This window comes from Rhinoraja longicauda, unplaced genomic scaffold (assembly GCF_053455715.1).
Source record: "Rhinoraja longicauda isolate Sanriku21f unplaced genomic scaffold, sRhiLon1.1 Scf000094, whole genome shotgun sequence".
Lineage (NCBI taxonomy): Eukaryota > Metazoa > Chordata > Chondrichthyes > Rajiformes > Arhynchobatidae > Rhinoraja > Rhinoraja longicauda.
Genome location: NW_027601312.1, coordinates 111,180 through 130,968, shown reverse-complemented (window position 1 = coordinate 130,968; position 19,789 = coordinate 111,180). Strand labels below are relative to the sequence as shown.

Genomic DNA, 19,789 nt, shown 5'->3' with positions numbered 1-19,789 from the left:
GGATTTTAACCTTTCCAATATTGACTGGGAAAATCATAGTGTGAAACGTTTAAATGGGGTGCAATTCCTCAAAAGTGTTCAGGAGAGTTTTCTTAAACAGTATGTAGACACGTGAGAGGACAACACTGGATCTAGTATTGTGAAGGGCAAGCTAATGAAGTGTTTGTGGGGGAGCCTTTTGGGACCAGTGACCACAGTTCGATTAGGTTTAAGATAGTTATGGATAGGGACGGAGAGGATCCACATGTTAAAATGCTAAACTGGGATCAGGCCAACTTTGAGGGTTTGAGACAAGGTCTCACTCAAGTTGACTGGGGCAGGTTATTTGAGGGGAAAAGAAGATCAGCCAAGTGGGATATGTACTCAGCATATGTACGTCCCCGTTAGAGTGAAGGGCAAAACAGGCAAACGTAAGGAAGCTTGGCTCACAAGGGAAATTGAGGCATTGGTCAAAAACAAGAAGGATGCATGCGACAGGTAAAGGCAACTGGGATCAAGTGCATCCCTGGTGGAGTTTCTGGATTTAACGAGGAAACTAAAAAGGGAGATGAGAAGGGCAAAAAGGGGCCAGGAAATAGTTCTGGCGGGTAGCATTAAGGAAAAACCCAAAAGATTTTATAAATATATAAGTGGAAAAGGGATAACTATAGAGAGACTGGATCCCCTCAGGAATTAAAGCGGTCATTTCTGTGTGGAGCCACGGGAGATGGGCAAGGTCCTCAATGAGTATTTCTCCTGTGTTTACCAAGGAGAAAGACAGTCGGATGGAGAAACTTGGGGCAGTTAATGGAAGTATCTTGAAAGCAGTCAGTGTTACTGTCGAAGAAGTACTGAAGGTGCTATCGTGCATGAAGGTAGACAAATCTTCAAGGTGTGATCAGATATATCTGAGGACATTGCGGTAAACTAGAGAGGAAATTGCAAGAGCCCTGGTTAAAATTTACGAGTCGTCCTTAAATACAGGAGAGGTGCCGGAAGACTGGAGGGCTGCAGGAAAAATGCTGGGAACTATAGGCCGGTGAGCTTAACGTCTGTAGTTGGAAAGTTACTAGAGAGTGTTCTGAGGGATAGGTTATACAGGCATTTGGATGGGCAAGGGCTGATTAGTGATAGTCAGCATGGTTTTGTACATGGGAGGTAGTGTCTCTCAAATCTGATTTTTTTTTTGAAGATGTGATGAGGGCAGAGCTGTAGATGTTGTGTACCTAGATGTCTGTCAGGCGTTCGACAAGGTTCCGCATGGTAGGTTGCTCTGTAAGCTAAAGTTGCATGGGATCCAAGGAGAGATAGCTGAATGGATTGCAAATTGGCCCCCTGGAAGGAAGCAGAGGGTGATGGTGGAAGGTTACTTCTCAGATTGGAGGCCTGTGACTAGTGGTGTGTCTCGGGGTTCGGTGCTGGGCCAGTTATTGTTTGTCATATACATCAATGATTTGGATGAGAACATACAGGGCAAGATTAGCAAGTTTGCTAATGATACAAACGTGGGTTATTTTGCAGATAGTGAAGGTGGTTGTTAAAGATTGTAGCAGGATCTGGATCGATTGGCCTGGTGGGCTGAGGAATGGTTGATGGAATTTAATACAGAAGTGTGAGGTATTGCATTTTGAGGTCTAACAAGGGCAAGACATACACAGTAAAATGTAGGCCTCTGGGGAGTGCTGTAGAGCAGGGGGATCTAAGTGCAGGTGCATGGTTCCTTGAAGGTCGAGTCGCAGGTAAATAAGATGGTCAAAACGATTTTTGGCACATTGGTCTTCATCAGTCAGTATTGAGTATAGAAGTTGGGAGGTCATGTTGCAGTTGTCTAAGACTTTGACCGCATTTAGAATATTTTGTAGTGTAAGAAAATAACTGCAGATGCTGGTACAAATTGAAGGTATTTATTTCACAAAATGCTGGAGTAATTCAGCAGGTCAGGCAGCATCTCAGGAGAGAAGGAATGGGTGACGTTTCGGGTCGAGACCCTTCTTCAGACTGATGTCAGGGGGGCGGGACAAAGGAAGAATATAGGTGGAGACAGGAAGATAGAGGGAGAACTGGGAAGGAGGAGGGGGACAGAGGAACTATCTAAAGTTGGAGAAGTCAATGTTCATACCGCTGGGCTGCAAGCTGCCCAAGCGAAATATGAGGTGCTGTTCCTCCAATTTCCGGTGGGCCTCACTATGGCACTGGAGGAGGCCCATGACAGAAAGGTCAGACTGGGAGGGGGAGTTGAAGTGCTGAGCCACCGGGAGATCAGGTTGGTTAAGACAGACTGAGCGAAGGTGTTGAGTGAAACGATCGCCGAGCCTGCGTTTGGTTTCGCCGATGCAAAGAAGTTGACATCTAGAGCAGCGGATACAATAGATGAGGTTGGAGGAGGTGCAGGTGAACCTCTGTCTCACCTAGAAAGACTGTTTGGGTCCTTGGATGGAGTTCAGGGGGGAGGTAAAGGGACAGGTGTTGCATCTCCTGCGGTTGCAGTGGAATGTGCCTGTGGATGGGGTGGTTTGGGTAGGAAGGACCAGGGAGTTACGGAGGGAACGGTCTCTGCGGAACGCAGAAAGGGGAGGAGATGGGAAGATGTGGCCAGTAGTGGGTCCTGTTGTAGGTGACGGAAATGTTAGAGGATGATTTGTTGGATATGCTGGCTGATGGGGTGGAAGGTGAGAATGAGGGGGTTCTGTCCTTGTTACGAATGGGGGGAGGGGGAGCAAGAGCGGAGCTGCGGGATGTAGAAGAGCCTCATCTATAATGGAAGAGGGGAAGGCCTGTTTCCTGAAGAATGAGGACATCTCTGATGCCCTAGTATGAAACACCTCATCCCGGGCGTGGACGGAGGAATTGGGAGTAGGGGATAGACGTTTTGCAGGAGACAGGGTGGGAAGAAATGTAGTCCAGATAGCTGTGCTGGTCAGTGGGTTTATAGTAGATGTCAGTCACTAGTCTATCTCCTGTGATGGAGATGGTGAGGTCTAGAAACGGGAGGGAGATGTCGGAGATAGTCCAAGTATATTTAAGAGCAGGATGGAAATTGGAGGTGAAGTGTATGAAGTCAGTGAGTTCTGCATGGGTACAAGAGGTAGCACCAATGCAGTCGTCGATGTAGCGTAGGTAGAGTTCGGGAACCATGTTATTGGAAAGATATTATCAAGCTTGAAATGGTTCAGAAAAGATTTACAAGGATGTTGCCAGGACTAGAGGGTGTGAGCTTTAGGGAGAGATTGAGTAGGCTGGCTCTCTATTCCATGGAGCGCTGAAGGATGACGGGTGATCTTAGAGGTGTACAAAATCATGAGGGGAATAGATCAGGTAGATGCACAGTCTCTTGCCCAGTGTGGGGGAATCGAGGACCAGAGGGTGGTGGGTGTATGGAACAAAGCTGCCAGAGGAGGTAGTTGAGGCTGCGACTATCCCGTCGTTTAATAAACAGTTAGACAGGTACATGGATAGGATGGGATTTGGAGGGATATGAACTAAGTGCAGGCAATAGACAATAGGTGCAGGAGTAGGCCATTCGGCCCTTTGAGCCAGCACTGCCATTCAATGTGATCATGGCTGATCATTCACAATCAGTACCCAACGTTCCTGCCTTCTCTGAGGATGTGAAACTTGGATAATCTAAAAATAGGAATGCAGATTAAGATTGGTAGCGTTTTACCTCGATGTAGAACCAAAAATAGCAATTTCATATCAGACCCATTTTCAATGTGTTACTCTTGAATTTTGTATTGCCTCCAAGCATCTTAATTTATCTTTTTATTTTTCAGGCCTCTCATGGAGGTAAAATCTCAGTACGCCAGTCAGTTATTTTTGTAACAACTCGATTCGCAGTTTTGACTGGAACAGGGTGGAGCCTGTGCCGATCACTCATTTACCTCTTTCGAACTTATTCTTTTTTGAATTTATTGTTCCTTTGTTATCCGTAAGTTGCCAACTTCCAAAGACTTTCTATTGTTCATGAAAAATAACTAGTATAATCGAACATTTAAATGGGAATTCAAAGAGCATTTCTTATGCTTGAAGATGTTCTTGGTTAAAAACAAATTAGTGGGACAAGGACAATGAGGTAACTGGAAAATAGCTTATTGATATTGAACGTATCTAAAACAGGGGTTAAGAAGAATAGAGACAAAATAAACTGCAGGGCAAAACACCAAGTGCTGGAGGAACATGGGTCAGGCAGCATCTAGGGAGGGAATGGATAGACAAAGTTTCAGGTCAGGGCCCTTCAGACCCGAAACGTTGTCTTCAATTCCCTCCACAGATGCTGCCTGACCCACTGAGTCAGCATTTTGTGTTTCGTTGAGAAAAATAGTTTATTCCAAGATTCATTTTGAGTGAGGCCCATCATTAAAATGGTTTGGACAGGAACAAAATAAATCAAAAAGACTTATGGAATGCTATCATGTCTTAAACTTGAGTGCAAGGATATAAGAATTACGATGCATCTTTACCATACCATGGTTCACCCTTTACTGATGTGTTAAATGGATCCGAACTGCTATGTCAAACATTTGGTGTTGCAGGTGCATTCATGAAGTGGCAATCACTCGGTTATACAGACAATCCCCCCCCCCCCACCCCATGGTCCATTATAACAAGGGTTTACACTAATTGCTGACTTCTCTGAAAAGATTTTGAATTATTAAATTGCTTCCTAATTTTGATTCTTCAATTTTTAATTGGATTTTTGTAGTAGGCTTATTTTAGTGCAGACCGTCAAATATATTGAATGGTTCAAATGTTTACATTACAGTGTTTAAACGACATTTAGACATGGATAGAAAAGGTGCATAGATAGGCGCATGGATAGGAAAGGTTAAGAGTGATTTGGGCTAAATGTAGGCAATGAGACTAGCTGAGCTAGACATCTTGGTAGGCATGGATGAGTTCAGTCGAAGGGCTTGCTTCCGTGCTGCATAACTCTATGATACTATTTGATATTCTTCTGTGTTGCTACCAATCCATGAGATAATAATCGCTTTGTTCCCATCCTGGACCTTTGCAATTCTGCATCCCTGCAAATTTGCCTTCTGTTATTCTACTACCCAGATGATCATCATCACTAATTTGAGATATAGTACCTTTGTCTCCTCATCTAAATTATTGAGATAATTTATGAACACTGGAGTCTCAGCACTGATCCCCATGTCACCCTACTCATCACAACCTGTCAACGCTAAAGTGAATCATAGCATCTCGCCCCGGTCACTCCCTCTTCTCCCCTCACCCATCGGGCAAGAGCTACAGAAGTGTAAAAACTTACACCCTCCTGATTCAGGGACAGTTTCTTCCCAGCTGTTATCAGGCAACTGGACCATCCTTTCACAGAAACATAGAAAATAGGTGCAGGAGTACGCCATTCGGCTCTTAAAGCCAGCACCGTCATTCCATCTGATTATGGCTGATCATCCAAAATCCAAGTCATCCCTGCAGCCTCATTGCACCCTCCTTGCAACTCACACTGCCACCCAGCTTTGTGTCATCTGCAAACCTGGAGATGTTCAACAACTAGAGAGCACTACTGAGCTACTATAAACCACAATGGAGCCTGGGACAGTCCGTCTTTAATCAGACTGTACTGGACTTTATCTTGCACCAATGTTATTTCCTTTGTTGTGTATCTCCACTGTGGACGGCTTGATTGTAATCACCTATAGTCTATCTACTGACTGTTTAACACGCAACAAAAAGCTTTACACTGTACCTCGGTACACGTAACAATAAACTAAACTAGAAACGGGGCCTTTGGCCCACCATGTCCATTCTGACCATTGGACCCATCTCTACTCATCCATTTTGTCACACATTAGGTTCATCGCCTTCTCTTCCTTTGTGAATCAATTATATGTGTAGATGCTTTTAAATTTTGTGCGAGCCTCTGCCTCCACCACCTCAGTCAGTGCATTCCAAATTCTGACCATTCTATGTGGGGGAAAATCCCCCCTCGGATCCTCACTAAACCCCCCGCCTCTCCAATCGTAACGCTCTGTTTACTTGGATGATTTTATTCCGACTGACTGTTAACCAATGCCCAGTACATTCGAGAATGTATTCCAAATCCCAGATGTTCTAATGGAGACATGAGAGACTGCAGATGCTGGAATCTTGAGACAAATACAAACTGGTGGAGAAACTCAGAATCAGGCAGCATTTGTGGAGAGAAATGAATTCTTCAAGTATTTGCTTTTGCCCATGTCATGGTGCCATATGCCATGGAAATAGAACCTTTGACCGAATTTGTCTGTGCCAACCAAGCGAGTCCAATTTACCCACATTTGACCCGTATCATTGTAAACCATTCATATCCATGTACGCGCTCAAATATATCCACCACGGTGCATTCAAAGTTGTCCCTCAGCTTCCTATTAAAACCTTTCTTCTCTCATCTTAAAACTCAAAGTTCTTGATTCCCCTACCCTGGGGAAAAACTCTGCATTAATTCTATCTGTTAACCTCATGTTTTTATGCACCTCAAGAAGATCATCCCAAAGCCTCTGGTATTCCAAGGAATGAAGTTCAAGCTGATCAACCTCTCCCTATTGCATCGGCCTTCGAATCTGGGCCATACCCTTGTGAATCTACTCTGCACCCTTTACAGTTTAGTGGCATCTTTTCTACAGCAGGGTGCCCAAAAATGAACACGGTACACCAGTACTCCAGTGGCTTCAAAAATGTCTTGTATAACTAACATAACATCAAGGGGAATTAGCAGGTCCTTTTCAGAATGGCAGGCTGTGACCAGTGGGGTGCTGAAACATTTTCACCCAGAGAGTTATGAATCTGCGGAATTCTCTGCCACAGAAGGCAGTGGAAGGCAATTTGCTGGGTGTTTTCAAGAGAGTTAGATTTAGCTCTTGGGGCTAACGGAATTAAGTGATATGGAGAAAAAGCAGGAACGGGGTACTGATTTTGGATGATCAGCCATGATCACATTAAATGGTGGTGCTGGCTCAAGGGGCCGAATGGACGACTTCTATTTTCTCTTTTTCAATCACAAATTCTACATTCAATCCTGGTTTGATGTGCCAAACTAGGCAACATTTTTGGCTTCATCTGCAAATTTACTAACAATTTTAACTATATTGTTATCATCCAAATCATTAATGTAGATAACAAACAGCAGTGGATCTGGCACTCACCCCAGTGACATTCCATTGGTCACACGCCTCCAATCAGAGAAACAACCCTCCACAGTTACGCTTTGATTCCTTCCTCCAAGCCAGTTTTAAATCCAGTTGGCTAGCTCACCTAAGATTCCATGAACTCTTATTGTTCCAGACTAGCCTGCCATCTGGGACGTTGTCAAAGGACTTGCTCATGTCCATATAGACAACATCCACTGCCCTTCCTTTATCAGTCATCTTGGTGACCTCTTAAAATATACCTATCAGATTTGTGGACACCGTTTCACCATTAGTGATAATTTTTCAAAACTCTTTAGATTCTGGAGTAGTTCCTGAGGATTGGAGGGTAGCTAATGTAACCCCACTTTTTAAAAAGGGAGGGAGAGAGAAAACGGGGAATTATAGACCAGTTAGCCTAACATCGGTAGTGGGGAAAATGCTAGAGTCAGTTATTAAAGATGTGATAGCATCACATTTGGAAAGTGGTGAAATCATTGAACAAAGTCAGCATGGATTTATGAAAGGCAAATCATGCCTGACGAATCTTATAGAATTATTCGAGGATGTAGCTAGTAAAGTGGATAAGGGAGAACCAGTCGATGTGTTATATCTGGACTTCCAGAAGGCCTTCGACAAGGTCCCACATAGGAGATTGGGGTACAAACTTAAAGCACACGGTATTGGGGGTTCAGTGTTGAGGTGGATAGAGAATTGGTTGGCGGACAGGAAGCAAAGAGTAGGAATAAACGGGTCCTTTTCGGAATGGCAGGCAGTGACTAGTGGGGTACCGCAAGGCTCAGTGCTGGGACCCCAGTTATTTACAATATATATTAATGATTTGGATGAGGGAATTGAATGCAATATCTCTAAGTTTGCGGATGACACGAAGCTGGGTGGCAGTGTTAGCTGCGAGGAGGATGCTAGGAGGCTGCAGAGTGACTTGGATAGATTAGGTGAGTGAGCAAATGCATGGCAGATGCGATATAATGTGGATAAATGTGAGGTTATCCACTTTGGCGGCAAGAACAGGAAAGCAGAGTATTACCTGAATGGTGGCCAATTAGGAAAAGGGGAGATGCAACGTTACCTGGGTGTCATGGTGCACCAGTCATTGAAAGCAAGCGTGCAGGTGCAGCAGGCAGTGAAGAAAGCGAATGGTATGTTAGCATTCATAGCAAGAGGATTTGAGTATAGGAGCAGGGAGGTTCTGCTGCAGTTGTACAGGGCCTTGGTGACACTGCACCTGGAGTATTGTGTACAGTTGTGGTCTCCTAATCTGAGGAAAGACATTCTAGCCTTAGAGGGAGTACAGAGAAGGTTCACCAGATAGATCCCTGGGATGGCAGGACTTTCATATGAAGAAAGACTGGATAGACTAGGCTTATACTCACTGGAATTTAGAAGACTGAGGGGGGATCTTATTGAAACAAGAGGTTGGAAAGGCTAGATGCGGGAAGATTGTTCCCGATGTTGGGGAAGTCCAGAACCAGGGGTCACAGTTTAAGGATAAGGGGGAAGTCTTTTAGGAACGAGATGAGAAAACATTTCTTCACACAGAGAGTGGTGAGTCTTTGGAATTCTCTGCCACAGAAGGTAGTTGAGGCCAGTTCATTGGCTATATTTAAGAGGGAGTTAGATGTGGCCCTTGTGGCTAAAGGGATCAAGGGTTTTGGAGAGAAGGCAGGTACAGGTTACTGAGCTGGATGATCAGCCATGATCATATTGAATGGCGGTGCAGGCTCGAAGGGCCGAATGGCCTACTCCTGCACCTATTTTCTATGTTTCCCTTGCACCACGCCATGCTGACTATTCCTAATCTGTCCGTTCCTATCCAAATGTTGGGAAATTCTGACCAACAATCCCCTCTGAAGTCAAGGCTGATGCCTGGAGCTCCGTGTCTTGTCCTTGCTGGTTTTCTTTAATAGCAGTACATTAGGCGCCCCCCAGCCTTAAGGACTTCACCTGTGGCCAAAGATGATGCAAATACTGCTGCAAGGGCCTCCTCAATTTCCTCTCCAGCTTCCCACAAGGTCCGGTTCAACTCGTCCATGCCAACCAAAATGCCCCACCTAAGCCACTCTCGAATGTCAGTTGAGTTGAATAAAATAGGATTAGTGTGAATGATGGTCGGTGGGGACTGTTTTGTGCCATATTTCACTGACTATGATGATATTGGTGAGTTTATTAAGATGGCAGAGTAATCAAAAGTGAAATTTAATTCTCATGAGTGATATTATTCACATTGGGAAGAGCTAATATGGCTTTGGAATAAATAATGAATGGTAGTGCCCTCAGGAATATTGAGGACCAGAAACCAGAGGATCCTTGGTGTACAAAGTGGCAGAACAGGTGAGTAAGATAGTGAACATGGTGCACAGAATATACAGGGCACAATTGAGGCTATAGTCCAACATTATAAAATATGGATTAGGCTGCAGTAAGAATACTGACACACTATAGGAAGAATGTGATTGCACTGGAGATGATGCAGAGAAATTTCACCAGGGTGTTGCAAGGGAAGGATGAGCTGGGCTTGTTTTCCATGGAGTAGAGCTGTCTGATGAAGAAACTGACAAAGCTGCAAAAAAATAAGACATTTTCTTCCCCATAGCAGAGTTGTATAAAAGCCAAATGAATAGGTGAAGGTGAGGGATGTTGGATTAGAGGTAATCTGATGAATTGTTTTCACCCAGAGGGTGGTTATGTTTTGGAAAACACTGTCTGAGTGGACAGGTTGGTGGGATATCCTACAATATTTAAGTATCCAGTTTGCCACTTTAATCACCAAAGCACAGTAGACGGTCCAAATACTGAACAATGTGATTAGTAGCTATGTCACTGCCAGGCTTTTCCCTCCTGCCCTCTTGAAAAGACAGACAACATTTTTTGTCTTCCTGTTGTCTGGTACATTTGTGGTCAGCAAAGATTAAAAAATCTCAGTTAGAGCTAATGCAAACTCTTCAGTTCCGCTGCTCACAGCCTGTGATAAATTTCTTATGGCTCCGGAAGATTTTCACTATCAAGCTTTCTGAAAATATTAAATTCCTCTTTATTTATGGAGACTTGCAGTAGAATTTCACTTTCCCCATTGCATTCTCCCAACTCAAATCCTCTGACCTTTCCTGACGGGGCTTTGCATACCTTTTTTCTAATCCTGAAGTGCTGAGTGATCTTCTGACTCATAAATTAATGCATATTTGTCAGTAAGAAATGCAGCAATGAATTATGATAGGTAGACAAAATGCTGGAGTAACTCAGCAGGACAGGCAGCATCCTCTGGAGAGAAGGAATGGGTGACGTTTCGGGTCGAGACCCTTCTTCAGACCTGTCTTTGTAATGAATTATGATAGTCGCTCTTTATATTTATTGTTTTTGCAGGTTTGGAATGTACATCCCTTTCTTCCGTTTGAAATACAATGCAAAAAAGTCTAATCTCTCATCTGTGGCGAACATAGGCCCCAATGAAACAATAACAGCAGTTGAAAGAAGTAAAGATTATTTAACAGTTTTGAAGGAAACTTTAAAAAATCATACAAACCAGCTGCACAGCTTAAATTCTATGCCAACACATGCATGCTGCTTGTCTCCAGACTTGATAAGAAATGAAGTGGAACACCTGAAAATGGACTTCAACTGGCGCATGAAGGAAGTTCTGGTTAATGCAATGCTCAGTGCTTATTATATAGCATTTGTGCCTGTTTGGTTTATAAAAGTAAGTAATGCAGTTTCTAATGCATTGTGTATAATGTTTCAAGGCTCATTGTGCTTGCAAATAATGATTTACAAGTTTTCGTAAATAACAAAAGGAAATTGACGAATGTGTAACTTTAGGATCTTGACTTGCACATAGCTTATTTTATTTTGCAAATGAAACTACATTGTTATACACAAGTCAGGATGCTTTGCGATGGAAGCTGCAAGGTAATATAGCTGTTTTTTCTTGCTTTGATGAGTATTGGTAGTCAGCTGGGAGTGGTGTTGATGACATTTACAATTTTTAAAAACACTTGGACAGGTTCATGTATAGGAAAGCTTTAGCGGGGTATGGACCAGACACAAGTAAAGGGAGTTAGCTTAAGCATCTTGGTTGCCATGGACGAAAGTCAAGTCAAGTTTATTTGTCACATACACGATGTGCAGTGAAATGAAAGTGGCAATGCCTGCGGATTGTGCACAAAAAAAGAATTACAGTTACAGCATATAAATAAAGTTAATAAGTTACTATAGTGTAGACAAAAATTTAGTCTCCGGAGTTATAAAAGTTGACAGTCCTGATGGCCTGTGGGAAGAAACTCCATCTCATCCTCTCCGTTTTCACAGCGTGACAGCTGAGGCGTTTGCCTGACCGTAGCATCTGGAACAGTCTGTTCCTGGGGTGGCAGGGATCCCTCATGATCTTGCTTGCTCTGGATCTGCACCTCCTGATGTATAGGTCCTGCAGGGGGACGAGTGTAGTTCCCATGGTGCGTTCTGCCGAAAGCACTACTCTCTGCAGAGCCATCCTGTCCTCGGCAGAGCTGTTCCCAAACCAGACTGTAATGTTGCCGGACAGGATGCTCTCTACAGCCCCAGAGTAGAAGCAATGAAGGATCCTCACTGAATTTCCTCAGCTGTCTAAGGTGCTAAAGGGGTGCTAAAGGCGCTGCTTTGCCTTACCCACCAGTGCGGCAATGTGCGTTGCCCATGTCAGATCCTCTGTGATGCGGACTCCCAAGTATTTAAAACTGCTCACCCTATCCACAGTAGACCCATTTATCTCCAGTGGCGTGTACGTTTAGCCCTTCTAAAGTCCACAATCAGCTCCTTCGTTTTAGTGACATTCAAGAGGAGGCTATTGTCCTGAAACCAGAGTGCCAGATCAGCCACCTCCCGGTAGGCCTTCTCATTGTTGTTGGAGATCCGGCCCACCACCACAGTGTCATCAGCAAACTTGATGATGGAGTTTGAGCTGAACCTGGCCTGTTTCTGTGCTGTATAACTATAAATTTATGTCGGGTGCAGCTTAATCTTTGCTTGTCTATTCCATTTGTGTAAACTGTCAACAAGTCTCTGAGAGTCAGGACTGAAAGTTTATTTTCTTTTGTTTCCTTGATAGATATTGAGGTTATTAAATTTGGAGATGAGCATCCATGCTTCAGTATTAGGCAATGTCAATTGCCAAAATTTGAATGCTAACCAAATTTTGCACCATGCTGGATTATATGGATTAATTATCTGATGAGTTGCACATTTTGAAATCATTCACATCTCCATTTACCACCTTGTTTTGGTGGCCAAATATAATTGAAGCTATCAAATGTGATTGGATTTAGGACTGGTGTTGAAAATTACACAGCACTGTTCATGACTCATTCTTGAGTGAGCCCATGACATCTAACAGCAGTGTAGCGAGACGGATAATTTTATTATGACAATTGTAGCCATCCGTTATGTTGGGTATGTTGGCATTGTGATTTTGCACATTGTAGTGGCTTGCTTGGCTAATTCTGTTATTTATGCTGTTTTGGTCTGGAATTACACATGGGTCAGACCAGATAGGGGCAGCAGGTTTGCTTTGCAGAAGGAGTTGTAAGTTGAATTTTATGCTTCACTGGTTTCATATTTACTATGTCTGAAGGAACTGCAGATGCTGGTTTAAACCGAAGATAGACACAAAAAGCTGGTGGATAGAGAGGGAATGCTGGGGTTACTTGAAGTTAATTAATATTCATACCACTGGGCTGTAAGCTGCCCAAGTGAAATATGAGATGCTGTTCCTCCAATTTGTGTTTAGCCTCACTCTGACAATGGAGGAGATCTAGAACAGGTAGGTCAGTGTGAGAATGGGAAGGAGAATTAAAGTGTTTAGCAACCGGGTGATCAGATGGGTCCCGGCACACTGAGCGAAGGTGTTCAGCGAAACGATTACCCAGTCTACGTTTGGTCTCCTGTCTTCATATTTACTATGTGTAGGAAGGAATTGCAGATGCTGGTTTAAACTGAAGATGGACACAAAAAGCTGGAGTAACTCAGCGGGACAGGCAGCATTTCTGGAGAGAAGGAATGGGTGACCTTTCGGGTCGAGACCCTTCTTCAGACTGGTTAGGGAACCATCTGCCGCTGAGTTACTCCAGCTTTTTGTCTCTTCATATTTACTTTTATTGATGGTCCATCCTTTTTTGAAATTTAATTATTTTATATTACCCATTTGTAATGGTGAGATTCAGAATTTTGGTTCTGGTTCATTGATCTTTGCCTCAAGATAATGATGAACAATTTAAGACACAGGAGAGCTTGTGGTTTATTGATTCTGTTCGAGTTCAAAAAGAGATTACCTCTTTTATTTTTCCCTCTATCTGAAATATTTTCACGAGAATAATTATGTTCTTCTCAGATCTGTGCACAGTATTCTAGTTGGTGTCTCTCTGGGTCTGCACACAATTTGGAGTATATCATCACAGAGCTTGAAAAAAAACATTTTTTTGTAACACAGATTCATAAATCTGTTTTGGTGTCCTCTGCAACGATGTTTTTGTTATACTTTTTAACATATAAACATTTCAGGATTTACAGCTGCATTGGAGGGCCAACAATTATATTTCTTAAAGTAATGAGGGGCTTGGAGGACAATAGACAACAGGTGCAGGAGTAGGCCATTCGGCCCTTCGAGCCAGCACCACCATTCAATGTGATCATGGCTGATCATTCTCAATCAGTACCCTGTTCCTGCCTTCTCCCCATACCCCCTGCGTATGGTGTTCCCATGTGCATGTTGCTGTTTTTTTTGCTTTCTGGGAAATGCTGTTTGGGTAATTAGGGGAAATAACTAGTGTACTTTGTAGATAGCGTACACTATGGTGACCTGACAGTTGGAAAGCATTGGTTTTAATTTATAGTTTCCTTTGACAAATTGCATGTCAGTACTTTAGCACAGCATCCTGTTTGAATTTTATTGGTTTCTGTGAGATCTCTACTCAATCCTCTATTCTTGGTGAATATAAGTCTAATTTACCAAGTTTCCTTACAATACGATAGAACTTTATTCATCCCCGGAGGGAAATTGGTCTGCCAACAGTCACAACACACAACAAGTTCCATGAAAACTTGAAATTAAAATTAAATTAAAGTGAAAAAAAAAGAAAAAGACAAGCGACTGTTGGCTGGTTGCTGTGTGCACAGCGCCTTAACCGGAACAAACAAACAAATGCAGGCTTATCCCCATGGCAGAGGATTCTGAAACTAAAGCCCCCCCCAACCGGGTCCCCCTTTGTTCTCCCACCGTCCCTCACAACAGGAAACAGGATTCTTGCTATTGAGGGCGTGCAGCGTAGGTTCACTAGGTTAATTCCCGGAATGGCGGGACTGTCGTATGTTGAAAGGCTGGAGCAATTAGGCTTGTATAAACTGGAATTTAGAAGGATGAGGGGGGATCTTATTGAAACATAAGATAATTAGGGGATTGGACACATTAGAGGCAGGAAACATGTTCCCAATGTTGGGGGAGTCCAGAACAAGGGGCCACAGTTTAAGAATAAGGGGTAGGCCATTTAGAACGGAGATGAGGAAGAACTTTTTCAGTCAGAGAGTGGTGAAGGTGTGGAATTCTCTGCCTCAGAAGGCAGTGGAGGCCAGTTCGTTGGATGCTTTCAAGAGAGAGCTGGATAGAGCTCTTAAGGATAGCGGAGTGAGGAGGTATGGGGAGAAGGCAGGAACGGGGTACTGATTGAGAGTGATCAGCCATGATCGCATTGAATGGCGGTGCTGGCTCGAAGGGCTGAATGGCCTACTCCTGCACCTATTGTCTATTGAAACCAGGTCGCATCTTCCATTTTGCCAATCTGTTAATCTGACATTCTTTTGGAAAAACAAAGTGGATAATTTCATATTTAAACACATTAAACTGTATTTGTTTAACTTCTGTAAATATCAATTTTTGGGACGTCAGCAAACTTTGTTAATAACAGCTCCTGTGTTTGTGTCTAAGTCACTAATGCATGTAACACACAACAATGCTCCCAATTATATTTTGTGGCCCTCTTTCCTCTCAAATCTTTTTGTAGGTGCTCCCTGACCTGCCTCTTCACACACTATATAATAAATATATGCTTTGCTTTTTTTCTTTATCAAACCCTTGGTAACCCTAGACATCAAAGGACCCCTGGACTTCCTGTCCTTGCAGGGACATGTTTGCCCTGAACTATTACTGTTTAAAAAGACTCCTACTTCCCTTACCTGCAGGTATCTGCTCCCAGTTTGTTTTCCAATCTTCTTTAATGTTGAAATTGTCCTTTCCCCAATTTTGTCACAGTTTCTGAACACTTGTGGTCCATTTTTGTAACTACTTTGAAACTTTGAGTTTGGCACTGTGCCCAAAGTGCTTTACCACCGGCACAATCATTCGCCTGGCCTCTAGGATTGTGAATCACTGATGGAATAAAGGGGATTCATGATTACACATGAGATGGAAAAGGAGGGCTGAAAGGGGACATAAGATAGCTTTAGCAGAAAAGATCAGGGAGAATCTAAAGAGTGTTTTTATATAAAGGAAAAAAAGAGTAGCTCAGGAGACAAAGTGGACCTCTGTATGGTGCCAGAGAAGATGAGCAGCAGTATTTCTCCTGTTTTTTACAGTGGAGTAAGACACAAATATGACAACCTGGGAAAGTTAATGGGCAATTCTTGGGGATAGTCCACATTACAGTGGAGTAAGTGCTGGATATCTGAAAACATAGGAAGCTAGATAAATAGTTGAACCTGATCGGGTATATCCAATAATTCTCAGAAGCTAAAGAATAAATGTTGGGTGTTAAGGTACTGGAGGGGATTCTGAGGAATAAGATGCATGTGCATTTGGAAAGACATGGGTTGATCAAGGAGTTACTGGAGGGGATTCTGAGGAATAAGAAAACGGGTTGATCAAGGATTTACTGGAGGGGATTCTGAGGAATAAGAAGACATGGGTTGATCAAGGATTGTCAGTATGGCCTTATGCTTGGAGATCATGTCTCAAGAATTTGATTGAGTGTTTTGAAGAAGATGTATAAGGGCGGATGGAAGACATCGTTTATATGGACTTCAGGTTTTGATATGGTTCTGCATGTAAGGCTGCTTCGGAAAGCTAGATTCCAAGGAATTCAGGGAGAAATACCATAATTGGCCTGGAAGCAAAGAGTGGTGGTGGAAGCTTGTTTGGGATGGAGACCTGTGACTACTAGTGTGTCTTAGGGTTAGGTGTCGCAGATGTTTGTGCAGGGCCCATTGTTGTTTCTCACCCACAACGATTTGCATGCAAATGTGTAAGGCTATGTCAGGTTGGTAGATGATACAGGTGATATCACAGGTCATGAAGAATGTTATTAAGAATTGCAGTGGGTTCTTGATCAGTCCATCTTACAGGTGGGTAAGTAGATGGAGGAATGGGAAATAAAGTTTAATTCAGCTAAGTGTGCAATGTTATATTTTGCAGAGTCAGGCCAGGGTAGGGCCCTGGACATTGTTCTAGAACAGAGAGATCAAGAAGTATAACCGACGATAGACACAAAATGCTGGAGTAACTCAGCAGGACAGGCAGCATCTCTGGGTAGAAGGAAAGGGAATGGGACACATACATGGTTCCCTGAAAGTGATGTCACAAATGGGCATCATGTTGAAGGCTTTTGCAAGCTGTTCGTGAGCTACTCATGGCCTTGATGAGTAGTTCCTACTCATCAAGGCCATGAGTAGGGACATTGAGATGTTATGTTGCAGTTGTACAAGATGTTGGTGAGGTCGCACCAAAGAAATTCTGTTCAGTTTTGATAATCCTGCTACATGAAGTCTTGCTATTATAATACTATTATGATGTTGTAAGGACTCAAGTGCCTGAGCTATTGGGAGAGGTTGAGCAGGCTAGGACTTTATTCCTTGCAGCGTAGATGATTGATTGGTGATCTTACAGAAGTGTATAAAATCATGAGGGACACAGAGAGAGTGATACAGCTTTATCTACATATGGGGAATCAAGAATTGGAGGGCATAGGTTTCAGGTGAGAGGGGGAAGATTTCATAAAAACATTTTCACACAATGTTTTGTATATTGAACGAGTTGCCGGAGGAAGATATAACAACAACGTTTATTTGGATAGGTAAATGAATAGGAAAGGTTTGGAGTGATATGGATAAAATATTGGCCAATGGGGCTAGCTTAGAAGGGGCATCTTAGGCAGTGTGGATAGGTTGGGCTGAAGGGCCTGTATCTGTGTTGTGAGTCAATGATCTGTTTAAATGTCTTTTAAGCTTTGTAACTATTCCTGCTGTAATATTTTAAATGGACCTGAAGGGCATTTTTTGGCACAGATGGTAGTGCATGTATGGAATTAGCTGCCGGAGAAAGTGGTTAAGGCAGGTACGATAATAACGTTTATGAGATTTGGGCAGGTACATGGATAGGAAAGGATTAGAGGGACATGAGCCTAAAGCAGGCAGTTGGGACTCGCTTTGATGAGCATCTTGGTCGCCAAAGGCAAGTGGGGATCAAAGGGTCTGTTTCCAGGTTCTTCTAATCTATGGCTCCGGATTTTGATAGTGTGCACTTGGTGATGTTAATATGTAACGGGTGGAAGGGTGTGCTCTCTCTTGTTGGAAGTGAGCATTCCTAGACACTTCTCTGGCATGTATGTTTCTTGCCACTTATCAGCTCATGCCTGAGCATTTAAGTCATTTTGCACATTCACATGAACTGTTTAATCATTAAAGAGTTAAAATGGAAATTAACTTTTTGGATTTGAATATTGAGCCAACATCCTCAGTCCCAACCTTATAATAAAGGAAGGTGATTTGTGAAGATTGTTGGGCCAAGGAAACTACCTTGAGGAGCCTCTGCATTTGTAACTTGGAGTTGGGATGTTTGATCATCAGCAACCACAGACATCTTACTTTGAGTACGGTACGATTGCAAAGATTTGAGTATTTTCCCTTTTTAATGCTCCTTCCAGTTTGACAAGTCACTTTGATGCATACTTGGCCAATGGTGCCTTAACTTCAATGTTATTTGCTGTGCTTGTCTCTGGAATTTATTGCTTTCAGTCCATAATGGGACCAGGGCCATGATAAGGGTTGGAGCTGAGTGGTCTAGTTAATGACAAGTAAATACCATTTGACAACACTTGTCAACAACACATTTCATCTCTGTTGATTATTCAAAATAAATTGATTGATAAATAGTGGACTTTATTTACACGCCTGGGCAATTTTCCATATAGTCACTGTTGTGATTGTTATTGAGTCACACAGCATGGAAACCAGTCCACTGCCTAACTTGCTCATCCCAATCAAGATGCATCATCTACACTTGTGCTGTCTACCTGCATTTCGCCCATATCCCTCTAAACCTTTCCTATCTATGTAGCTGTCCAAATGTCTTTTGAATAGTTCTGAATAATTTGCCTGGAGTTGTAAGTTGTCCTGAAGCACAGATATTATTACAATATCTGGGATGTTGACTAATCCCTCTGTTTTTTAGAAATAAATCCAGTGCTCATCCATTTGTTTTATTTTGTGAAATGACATCCAGCTTCTTTAATGATGAGGATCTCGGGAAGAAGTCGAGATATATCATGTACTTCTTGCTTCTGGCTGAGTGCTGAATGTTTCAGAGTCGAGAGAAATTTGAGAAGTGCATTGACCTTGATGCCTATCTGCACGCATAGGCATTAGGCCCGTAACCCTCCATTGCCTTCCCATCCGTCCAAATGCTTCTGAAACTTTGTAATTGCCAGCTCATTCCAGATATTCATCATGCCCTGTGGAAAAACTTACCAGATCACCTTTACATTTATTTCCTCTCACCTTAAACCTGTGCGGTCTAGTTCTAGATTCCCCTGCCATGACAAAAGATTCTAAGTGCCTATCTCATCTATGGCTCTTATAATTTTATAAACCTCTAAGATCATCCCTCGGCTCTACGTTCTAGCCGGAATAAATTGAGCCTGTCCAATTTCCCCTTATAACTAATATCACCCATTCCAGGCATCATCCTCATGAATCTTTTCTGTTCACTACCCATTGTTACCACATCTTTCTCATAGTGTTATGGCTTGTGCAACTGCAACATGACGTTTCAACTTGCATTCAGTGCCCTGGCCTGTGGAGATGAGCATACCGAATTCCCCTTTCATTATCATATCCAGCTGTGTCACCATTTTCAGAGAGCTTTAGACTTGCATCCAAAGGCCTCTGTCTCAACATATTTGATCTTCCAAAATATATAGCATCACACTGGCATGGAATAAATTCCTACTGTTTTGCCCAACTTTCCAGATGATCTTTTTCCGTTTTAGACAATTGCCTTTGTTATCTTTAGCTCCACCAACTTTCTTGTCTTGTCTTGTAAGAGGCAACCGTGACTGACAAGGGAAGTTAGAGATGGAATAAAACTAAAAGAAAAGATGTATAACATAGCAAAGAGTAGCAGGAAGCGAGAGGATTGGGCAACTTTCAAAGGAAAACAGAAGATAGCCAAAAGGGCAATACGGGCTGGAAAGCTGAGGTACGTAGCGAAGCTGAGGTACGTAGCGAAGCTGAGGTACGTAGCGAAGCTGAGGTACGTAGCGAAGCTGAGGTACGTAGCGAAGCTGAGGTACGTAGCGAAGCTGAGGTACGTAGCGAAGCTGAGGTACGTAGCGAAGCTGAGGTACGTAGCGAAGCTGAGGTACGTAGCG

The 19,789-nt window shown here is 42.9% G+C and overlaps 1 protein-coding gene across 5 annotated transcripts in view; it reads left to right on the top strand.

The window, feature by feature from the left end:
• Positions 1-19,789, top strand: part of LOC144589981 (transmembrane protein 39B-like) — a 56,416-nt gene that overhangs the window by 18,008 nt on the left and 18,619 nt on the right. For all 5 annotated transcript variants that reach the window (XM_078394895.1, XM_078394893.1, XM_078394892.1 and 2 more), the window contains 2 exons: positions 3,753-3,907; positions 10,491-10,824. In XM_078394895.1, coding sequence (XP_078251021.1) covers positions 3,753-3,907; positions 10,491-10,824 — 489 coding nt within the window. The remainder of the gene's footprint in view (positions 1-3,752; positions 3,908-10,490; positions 10,825-19,789) is intronic.